Source organism: Benincasa hispida, chromosome 9 (genome assembly GCF_009727055.1).
Source record: "Benincasa hispida cultivar B227 chromosome 9, ASM972705v1, whole genome shotgun sequence".
NCBI lineage: Eukaryota > Viridiplantae > Streptophyta > Magnoliopsida > Cucurbitales > Cucurbitaceae > Benincasa > Benincasa hispida.
This window is the reverse complement of record NC_052357.1, coordinates 26,483,838-26,495,289: the sequence shown is the minus strand read 5'-3', so window position 1 is coordinate 26,495,289 and position 11,452 is coordinate 26,483,838. Positions and strand designations below refer to the sequence as shown.

At 36.2% G+C, this 11,452-nt stretch overlaps 1 protein-coding gene across 1 annotated transcript; it reads right to left on the bottom strand.

The window, feature by feature from the left end:
* Positions 1-5,982: 5,982 nt before the first annotated feature.
* Positions 5,983-10,299, bottom strand: LOC120086223 (RAN GTPase-activating protein 1). Its single transcript, XM_039042766.1, has 2 exons — positions 9,971-10,299; positions 5,983-7,898 (listed from the first exon to the last, which is right to left on the bottom strand). Exon 2 carries the CDS (start codon positions 7,885-7,887, stop codon positions 6,268-6,270), a length of 1,620 nt encoding a protein of 539 aa, XP_038898694.1. The 5' UTR covers positions 7,888-7,898; positions 9,971-10,299; the 3' UTR covers positions 5,983-6,267.
* Between the last annotated feature and the right edge of the window lie 1,153 nt (positions 10,300-11,452).

Sequence of the window (11,452 nt, the reverse complement as noted above, 5' to 3'; positions counted from 1 at the left end):
AATCGGTCCACTTTAGTGTTGTTTACCTATTATGCATGTGATGTATAATGTTGTTTCATTATGTGTGCATATAGTATGTCATATAGTTTTAAAACCCTACCATAGGAAAAGCATGTGACATTCATTTGTTATATCTTATAAGTGTTATAAAATATAGACTATGCATGCTTAGTTTTAATATAAGTGTTATATTAAAGCATGTTTGATTGAAGGAAACATGTTATAGATGAATGCTCTAGGGTTATAATTGTTATAAAATAACCTAGACTTCTAAAATCTATAATACAGATAAGATGCATGCTCATTTAGGGTTAACCATCGAGCAATCCCAATTTTCATAAAAAATAGGTCGATATCTTGTAAAACTGAAGTTACAAGAAAACTCACCCGGAAAAAAGTCAGATAAGATGACTAAGTTTGAAGGTTTTTAAGTTGACGGTTCATGGAACACCTACTACCTGGAGATCGAGCCGCCGTCTGAGTTAGGTTAAACCGATTTTATGAGCATGCGTGAGCGGTGTGAGGTAATAAAATTTGTTTATCACCTAGACATCGTAGGTTAAAAATCTAGTATAAAAGTTATACTCAGATGAATCACCTAGACATCGTAGGTTAAAAATCCAGTATAAAAGTTATACTCGGATGAATCACCTAGACTTAGGATATATTTAGTTAGCTGAAATGTATCGCTAAGTGTTTTATACCGTAACCGTCTAGAACACTTCAGCTGGAGAGAAGTAATGTACTTTTAGCTCTAGTATCCCTAAGAGTTCACACCGTGAAATTCATGCTTGACTTTGGGCCACCCTGGGAGTGGACTCCATTCGGAGAGTGTTTGTATGAGTCAATACCAAGATGAATAGGGGAATTGTTCATAGTAAGTGGGAGAAGAAAATGTGTCAACACATCCTACGGTCTCTTTTATTAGGTCGCACCATAAGATTCCTATAATGCCCCTGCATGTCTGCCCTGGAGCGACCTTACCAATCGGAGGGCTGTATTATAGGATTCGAAACTTCGTGAACTCTAGAAATTGATAGGGTCTCTCAGGTCCGTTTTCATTCTTGTCTTTCCAACTTCGGGAGCATGATGATTCCGATCTTTGACGTTTGAAAATGGAGGGTCACACTTACGAGAATTACTAAGTGTTAGCAAATTCTTGACCAAAGTAGCGATAACTAAGTTACTATAGGGATAAGAGTTAATCTAGTGATAGTATCTAGTCAAGATAGTCTTGGTTCAATGGAAGAATAGTCGATCACCCCTCGGTGAAGGTTATTCTAAACCATTGAAATATCGTTGCAAAATATAATAATGAAGGGTATATTATTAGTTTTTTTTTTTTTTTTTTTCTAAACTTGATTGGATTTAAAAGATTAATGTTTTATTAAAAATGATATGTTTTTCTTTTCAGCATGACTAGCTCTTTAGATCAACTCTTAGCTTCTGAGAAACTAAACGGCGATAATTACTCAACATGGAAAAAAAATTTGAATTCAACACTAGTAATAGATGACCTGAGATTTGTCTTAACTGAGGAATGTCCTCAGGCCCTTGCCTCGAAAGAAGCACAAGGTAAATATGATTTACTAGTTGCTGAGACATGTTTAGTGGAGGATGATACCTCAATATGGATATTGGATTCAGGAGCCACTAATCATATTTGCTTCTCTTTTCAGGAAACTAGTTCCTAGAAAAAGCTTAAAGAAGGCGAGATCACCCTCAAGGTTGGAACAGGAGAGGTTATCTCGACTAAAGCAGTGGGAGACTTGAGTTGTTTTTCAACGATAGATATATCATACTTAAAGATGTTTTGTATGCTCCTAAAATGAGACAGAATTTAATATCTATCACATATATATTGGAACAAATGTATAAAATATCTTTTGAAGTTAATGAAGCGTTCATTTTCAGAAAAGGTATTCAAATTTGTTCTGCTATACTTGAAAACAACTTATATAAATTAAGACTAACTAAAGCAAAATTTGTCTTAAATACTGAGATGTTTAGAACAGTCGAAACTCAGAATAAAGGAAAAAAAGTTTCTTCTAATGCCTATCTATGGCACCTAAGACTTGGCCACATAAATCTCACAAGGATTGAGAGATTGGTTAAGAATGGTCTCCTAAATCAGTTAGAAGACAATTCTTTACCTCCATGTGAGTCTTGTCTTGAGGGAAAAATGACTAAGAGATCTTTTACTGGAAAAGGTCTCAGAGCCACAATATCCTTAGAGCTCATACATTCGGACCTCTGTGGACCGACGAATGTCAAAGCTCGAGGTGGGTATGAATATTTCATCAGTTTTATTGATGATTATTCAAGGTATGGTCATATTTACCTAATGCATCATAATTCTGATTCTTTTGAAAAGTTCAAAGAATATAAGGCTGAGGTTGAGAACCAATTAGGTAAAACAATTAAGACACTACGATCAGATCGAGGTGGAGAGTACATGGACTTAAGATTCCAGGACTATATGATAGAACACGGAATCATGTCACAACTCTCTGCACCTAATATGCCTCAGCAGAACGGTGTATCTAAAAGAAGAAACAGAACCTTAGCAATGCAGTTTCAAATGAAAGATTTAGGAAATGCGCAGTATGTTCTCGGGATTCAAATTATTCGGAACCGCAAGAACAGAACAATAGCCATGTCTCAAGCAACTTATATAGACAAAATGTGTCTAGGTATAAGATGCAGAATTCCAAAAGATGTCTGTTACCTTACAAATATGGAATTCATTTTTCAAAGGATCAATGTCCTAAGATACCTCAAGAGGTTGAGAATATGAGACGCATTCCCTATGCTTCCGCAATAGGGAGCCTGATGTATGCAATGTTATGTACTAGACCTGACATATGCTACGCAGTAGGGATAGTCAGTAGGTATCAGTCCAATCCTGGATATGATCATTGGACTGCCGTTAAAAATATCCTCAAGTATCTTAGGAGAACGAAGAACTACATGCTCGTGTATGGTACTAAGGATTTGATCCTTACTGGATACACTGACTCTGATTTTCAAACCGATAAAGATGCAAGAAAATCTACATCGAGATGAATGGAGGAGTAGTAGTGTGGAGAAGTGTGAAGCAAAACTGTATTGCGGACTCCACAATGGAAGTTGAATACGTAGCTACATGTGAAGCAGCAAAGGAAGCAGTATGATTGAGGAAATTCTTGACAGATTTGGAAGTTGTTCCAAATATGCATCTGCCTATCACCCTATATTGTGATAATAGTGGTGCAGTTTCAAATTCAAGAGAACCAAAAAGCCACAAGCGCGACAAGCATATTGAGTGCAAATACCATCTGATCCGAGAGATTGTACATCATAGAGACGTTGTAGTAACTCAGATATCTTCTGAGCAAAACATTGTTGATCCTTTTACAAAGGCCCTCATGGCTAAAGTGTTTGAAAGTTACCTACAGAGTCTAGGTCTACGAAGTTTGTAAACTAGGACAAGTGGGAGAACTTTTGGGTATATGCCCTAGTTTATTGTATTCATATGTTTATTGTACTCATATGTTTCTCACTTAAATTCAACAAAAGGATGACGGTTGATTACTTCAACTTGTAACGCAGGTTCCAGACCATTAAGGAAAGCATCTGTGAGAACGTTTTCTACCAACTCCGGTAATGGGGTAGAGTAGGTCACGAACTTCTCACATACTCTTTGTAGCTCCCTTCTTGTTTGATATGCAGCAACCTTGCTATGAGGCTTCCCTCGTTCGTGGGTCGATAACGCTCGAATAACCTTCTTTTCAACTCTTCCCAGGACGTGATTGGTTTCCAATTGTGGCTCCACCTGAACCAGTCAACTTCATCTGGTACGAAACTCACCACAACTACCTTTACCTTTTCCGTGTCACTAAGCTCGTGAGTCTCAAAGTAATGTTCCGCCCGATAGACCCATGATTCTAGATTTTCTCCCAAAAATATTAGCATCTCTAACCTCTTATATTTACTTTTATCATATCCAACTGCTCATTGTCCTGTTGAAGAAGTTGTTTCTTCCATCTTACCCTTCAGCTTGAGATGGGATACTTCCACTATGCCCGAATCTTCATTCTTCTTCATCACACTATTTTCACGCACTTCTTCGATCAGTCGTTCCATATTCTTATAGAGTCCCACGATTAAGTTCTTCATCTTGAGCATTTCTTTCTCATTTGTTTCCATCCTCTCCTCGAGTTGTTTCTGTGCCATTTGCCTAGTCCTCCCCAAGTTGAACGACTCTGAACACCAATTTGTTAGGTATCCCTATCTACAAACACAAATTTACCCAACAAACAGAGTCCCCAAAAACAGAGCAATAGTCTGTGCAATATTATTTATATATTTCAAGGGGGAAAATACAAAGAAAGAACACAATACGCAAAAACAATATTATCAACTAAAACCAAGAAATGAAAAGATAATCAGCCTATTCGAGAGGGCTAGATTCTCTCTCATTTAGCAGTTGTCCTCAGCTTGTCCCAAAATGATTGTTGCCTCCTTCCCTTCCTTCCTTGTTGTTTTATGACTGAGTTGGTGGTCCAGAATAACCAACTAGTGGGACCACTAAATTATTCTCTTTTGATTATTCCCTCCTCCATTGCCAATTATTGAAATAATTCATTTTCTTCCCCTTCTCTTATAAGGTTGATACCCAATCGTTTAGCTAAAGCATTTTCTTCCCCTTCTCTTATAAGGTTGATACCCAATCGTTTAGCTAAAGCTAAGCTTGTACGAATGATAGGAGGTGTAACAGAATACACGTATTATCTCCTTAATATGAGTGAAAATAGATGCATCAAAACCGATGGAATCAAGGTTGTTCAATCGATTTGGTGTGACCTTTGATTGGTTCCGATTGTTTAAAAGAGAGGAAAAAAAAAAAAGGAACTCCTTTCGTAAAAAGATACGTTTTGGTTTGCTCTTGCTCCCCCTCAACCTCATAAATCCCTCATGGCCACAACTTTCTTTCACCCTCTCGCTCTCTCTCCATCTCCCTCTAACAACCTCATAAATCCCTCATGGCCATAACTTTCTTTCACCCTCTCGCTCTCTCTCCATCTCCCTCTAACAACTCGCCAGCAATCTCTTTGTTGTCTCTATCTCCCTTCACCAGTGTCGCCATTCACTCGCCTCAGATTACTATTTACACCACCTCGCCTCACCTCAGATCTCCACATTTGAAGAAAAAACATCTGAATACAAAATTAAGGAAAAAAATCTAACAAAACCAACTGCTGGTAGTCGATTATAGTTAGTTTTCATAAAATGAAAACCTACCGATCAATTTAGTGCCAATTTTTCCCAAAACTAATATCAATTGAGCGATGTACACCCCTACTCTTTACAACAATTTTAACTTAAGTTCAATGAGTAATTCTCTCCCATATAGATCAAAATTGTATCTTCTCGTGGACACACTATCTCGAATCACAAGATGCAATAAATGGAATTTCGTGGAGCTAATTGAACTCCATGAAGGAGAAAAGAAACCAAAACTTTAAAAACTAGAAATGTTGTGAAAATATCGTCCATCAACTTGGAAGGGAAAGTTACATATATAGAGACTAATTTAGGTTGTTTCTCTCTACAAATTAGATTGTCATTTTGATTTTTAAATTAAAGATTGGCTTGATCATCATGTAAAGAAGTATAACCCATAAATGTAAAACTATACCATTCAAAATGTCACATGCTTAATCATAAGTAAGCTGTTCTTTCTATCAAACTTGAACTCATTATATAATAAACATCAAATTGAATCCATGCCTAAACATCACAGTTGGTGAATATTAATATTATCTAATAAATAAACTCGCCCTATGTTATAATGTTTGGATACCTTTTTAACACAAAAGTTCATGGAGCAAACTTATAATTGAACATACATTTTTACCCCATTTTTACAAAATGGTTTCCAACAACTCCTAAACGACACCTTCAACTCCAAGATGTCCACTATAAAAGGATGAACATTAATTTCCAAAATAAAAAACACAATTCTATTGGCGGAAGGTCTCAATGAACTGTATCAATTTATATGCCAACAAAAAAAATAAAGCTGGCAAATTACAGAATAGCAAGCAGCTAATTTTGCTTAAAAAATCTCTAAACTAGGATTCTGATACCTAGCTAAAAACAGAGATTTGTTACAATTGGTTAAATATTGGTATGAAACTACCACATAAAGTAAAAAAAAAAAGAAACAAGAAACAAAAACACTGGTGAAGATCAAAGGATGATCGAATCAGACCTGTGAAATTTTTACTCCTCTCGTTTGATGTCGAGGCCCTTGAGCTTTGATTCGAGTTCGTCGTCGTGATCACCATTCTCTTCAGCATCTTCATCATAATCTTCTCCATCTGGATCATTCTCATCCAAAGGCCCAAGCATATTAGGAGAATTCTTAAATATCTCCTTCACTTCGTCGATCCCTTCTTCAGATATATAATTGGCATTGATGTTTAGCAACTTAAATCCTGGCTTCTGCACTAATATTTGTGCTATGAATCTCGCCCCAGCCCTTCGGACTGAATTTGTGCTAATGTCAACTTCGCTCAATTGACCATGTCCATCCTGGAGTGCCTTGCCAATCAAAATTACACCATCGTCCTTCAGTTCATTCTCAGCCAAATATAACTTACTGAGGAATTGTTTTGTTGCTACACATGCTGCTATTGAAGCAGCACCTTTTGCAGTTATATCGTTTCCAGCCATTTCCAGAACATCAAGCGAAGGGGCCGAATCTTTAAGAGCATTAGCCAATGCTTCGGCTCCTTCATCCTCCAAGTTCAGATAACTAAGATAAATTTCAGTTAGACCTGGAAAAGCAGATATAGATTTACTCAAAGCCATTCCAGCTTCCACCCCGAACATGTTGTCACGCAAATCAAGCTTCTTGAGACAGGTACAAGCACCAATAGCTTCAGCTAGAGCCACCCCTCCCTCGGAACCTACCCTTGTCGAAGAACAACGGAAATCCTCCAATGCTGGAGAACCCTTGACAATTTCAGAAATTGCAATTGCGCCTTCATCTCCTGTCATGTTATTATGGAACTGAAGAATACGAAGCTTGTCTGTAGATGGAATCAACTCACAAACTGCTCTTGCAGCTTCCTCTGAAATACCATCATTCATCAAATAAAGCTCCTCCAAATTTTTCTGTGATCTCAGAAGCGACCCAAATGCCCGGACACCCTTCTCACCCATGGCATTGTTTGAAAGGTCCAGATACCTTAAGTCACAACCTTCTAATGCTGCAGAGAAAATGTTCATGACTTGAAGAGCCTCCCCCTCTGATCTTCCAGCAATGAAATCTGATAGGTCAACTTCTGTCAACCGATCTTTGATGGACAACAAGATCGGTTCAGCAACACGAGCAGCATCTAAGCCAAAACTTCTATTACTAAAGCAGATCTTAGTAAACAGGTTTCCAGGATCTTTAAGGGGTTCTAAAAGCTCCTTAGCCTCCTCTGCATCAATAAATGCTCTTCGTCCTCCTGATATATCAAAAACCGTTCCTCGAGTAGTAGCCTTCTCGGATATTAGCACCTCTCCATCCTCTTTTACTCTAGGACCTCTTTTCAATATATCCAGCATAAGCCTACTAGATTCTTTGGCATAAATTTGAACTGCAGAGCTTCCATCACCATCTGGTTCCTTCTCAAAGTGTTGGTTTGCAGTTGCAAAAGCCATATCTTCTACTTGCTTGGCATCCTCCTCAGCATCTTCTTTACTTAATAAGCCATACTTTCGGGAAAAAATGGAGGGTGTTGTAAGATTCTTGATGATTCGTTCTATGAGCATAAACCTTGTGCTCTGGCTTGGAGGCCATAATTTAATTGACATTACACGAGGTTGGAATGTCTGGGTTGAAGAATCCATAGCAAAATAATCTGCAACAAAACTAACCAAGATAAGAAAAAAAAAAACTGCAAAATTCAAAGTTCAGACTTCAGAGGGAAAAAGGAAATTAGGCAAGGATTATTTCCCAGCTTAGCCTTACACCTAACAGATGCTTGACAAATTGTCAAGCAGATAGATATCCCCATCTCTAATAGTGTCCTTAAATTTAGAAGCAAAGCTATATAGCAATCATTTTAGAAACAAAACTAACTATGTAGCAAAACAAATCTCATACTGATACTACCATATTTCCCAGTCAGCCATTAGCCTCTCTTATACCATACACATACAGGCAATTATATTAGAATGGAAAAATATCACTCACGGTAAAGTATCAAGTGAATGAACACTAAGACAATTGATATTGGGAGCAATAGCAAATGAGAAATGAATAAAGCATAATGAAAAAATTATCACTTTACATTCAAATAATTAGAAAAATGACATGAAACTTAATCTGACCATAACCAAGGTAGATATACTAGATAGAAAATGTAGATAATGCAGAAATGGCATAAAAAGAACTGATGTTGGTAATAATTGTTAACAGCAGATGCCTAACAGTTATGTCAAATGTTATAGGTTTAAAATTACTATTACTTATAGAAGTTGGCAAAACGGCAAAACATCAGTAGCCTTCAACTTTCTATGCACATCTCAGAGTATATCTTAAATTGGATCAGATGTTTATAATGTTATCGTCTACTAGTTCAACGATCAAACTGTTAACCAAAACAATTCTGATAAGAAAAGTGCAGGGCATATCATTATCTCTATCAGAAATGGACACACTTGATCTGCACATTAGGCCTTCGCATTAAACCAAACAGATGAAACCAATGTTTTAAAAAGCCCTCTCGGGTGCGTGCCAAGACGCAGGTCTGGCAAATAAGGCACACCGTTTGTGAAGCCCCAAGGCTCAAAGCCTTGGGCCTTGAACTTTTTTATTATTTTTAAAAAATAGTAATATTTAAGGGTTTTCATTCTTTATTAACTAAAAGAATCAAGTTTACTAAGCCTAAAAGCAAAATTTTTTGTGTTTGGTGTCTTTTTTTTCATACTTCCACTTCAACTATGCTTTCTCTTTGTAATGTAATACTTTTATATATAGTACGCCTCACAAAAAAAAAAAAAAAAACCGCCTAGGCTTCAGAGGGCCATTGTGCCTTAGAGCGCCTTGGGCATTTAAAAACACAAGATGAAACTAAACTTTGTCCTTTCCTGACCAAACTCAAAGTATTTCAAAGCAATTGGTCAAAATGGCACCAATAAAAGCAGCAAAACCCACCAACTCTAAAAGCAACCCTATTAAATCACTCCCAAAAATCAAATGCATTTACGGTCAATAAGAATACATAAGCTGTTCAACGTGGAAGTTAGAAGCCATCTACAAACTAGCACCAAGAATCTTAATAATGGTTATAAGTCAGATTCTCTCTAATGTGAGTATTTCCAACAAAGTTTTCTTGAAGCAATGAAACCATAAAAAATACATACATATACAAAATTGAAGCTCAAAAAAATATATGAAACAGGAAAAATGGTATATTTAACTAGTTTGCTCAAAGAAAACAACTAATAAGAGATTCTATGAAACAAATTATGCCTAGCCCATGGGCATCTATATTTTCTTCTATATGCAAGAGGACTCATCGTTAGTTTACTATTTTGTTTGCCCATTGTATTCCTGTCCCAATCTTTTCAGATAAAAATACAGCTTTTGATTCCAACAAGTTTATCATAGCCAACAAAACTATAGTCGAGTTTTTTTTTTTTTTTTTTGCGCTTTGTTCATCTGCATCTTCCAAAACAATTTTGTTTCCCTTTTTACTTATCGATTCGAATAAGAATGATGTGTTTGTTTTGTACCTTGTGCTTATTGAATCTGTTTGTTTTTTCTTTTTTCTAATTCGTGATGTATACATTCTTCGTTCTATGTTTTCTTTTAGACTAGTTGAACACTGATTGAAGAAGAAATTAACAAAACAAAAATGTTTTTGATTTTCTTCTCCGAGGAGAAGAGAATAAACCACCATAACCAACGAGAAAAAAAAAACGAAACCTTATGGATCCGACAGATGAGCGGCGGCAGCGAGATCCGCCAACGGCGCAGGCTAGGGGCTGAATCACTGTGTTTCTGAGAAAAAGAGAGAGGGAAAGAGAAAAGTAACTTTTTTTTTCTCGCAGAGGCGAGAGAGTGTGAGAGGGAGGGCGGCAACAGTTTCGTCGGAAGGGTGAGACTACGGCAGTTGAGAGTGCAGCGTGGGGCGGAATTCGAGGAGAAGGAACGGCGTACGGTGTGCGGCGAACGGCGGGACGGGGTGCAATCGCTGAACGTGAAATAGGGTTTAGAAAGAAAGGGAAAGGTTGTGTGATGGTTACAAAAAAAAAAAAATAAATTAATTAATTAATTAATTAATTAAAAGAAAGAAAAAGAAAATGAAATAGGGAAATAAAAAGTTAGCATCTAGCGATGGTGTGTTTGAATCTCACAGAAATATCCATAAAAATGTAATAAAATGTTGTTGTTCATTGATAGTTCTCACAAAAATTATGAAAAAAAAAAGCATTTAAATGAGTAAATATATATTGACTAAATTATATAAAATACTTCTCCAACATATCTTTAAAAGTTTAGAAGTATAAAAAATAATCTTAAACTTTTAAAATAAATTTAAAAATATTTTTTATTATTTATTTTAAATGGAAACTGTTCGTATTTTGTGCCAAAAATACACGAATTTTCAAAAATTAAAAAAAAAATAGAAGATGACCTAAATGATGTGTTAATACCTTTTTACTTCTCTATTTTTCATCTTTATCCCTCTTCCTTTTCTCAATATTCTCTTACTCCCTTTTTATTAATTGTTTGGCTATTTTAGAATTATGTGAGATTTCATATTTTAACTTATAATGTTAATTTTTATTTTGGTTGCTGAGAAAATGGTTGAGAATTGAAAAATTAAGAGAAAAATAAGAGTATCTGTAACGTCCGGATCCTTACACATTTTGATCCGACCGCTATGACATGCATACTTAGACTTTTCTATCATGAGATGAGTTTGGTAAAAATTTCAAAGAACATATCTAAATTTTATTAATTAGATAGAAAACTATATAAAAAAGTTTATTTATCAAAACACCAAGATCCATAAAACGCGTGGTGGTACAAAATGCATATGCCTATAATAGTGAGTTTGATGGTTGGCCATTTGAGCGACGTTCAATTCTGCTATCTACGTTGTGTTCTTACCTACAAAGTCTGTAAAAATATAGGATGAGTATATAATATACCCAGTAAGTAGTTCTCACGTAGGGTAGTGACCAAATGCACAATCACAAGCAACATGTCATGAAAACATATGGTTGGGACCGAAAACGTATAATAACATGTGGTGATCGGTTATGCTTCCAACATAAATCTCTCCCCCCTGATAGGAAGATGAGGACCTAAGCGAAAACTAACTCATCTGATGATTAGCGGGTCATGCAGCCAGTAGGGCCAGAGTCGCATCCAACATCAACCTTTAGCATAAACATAATA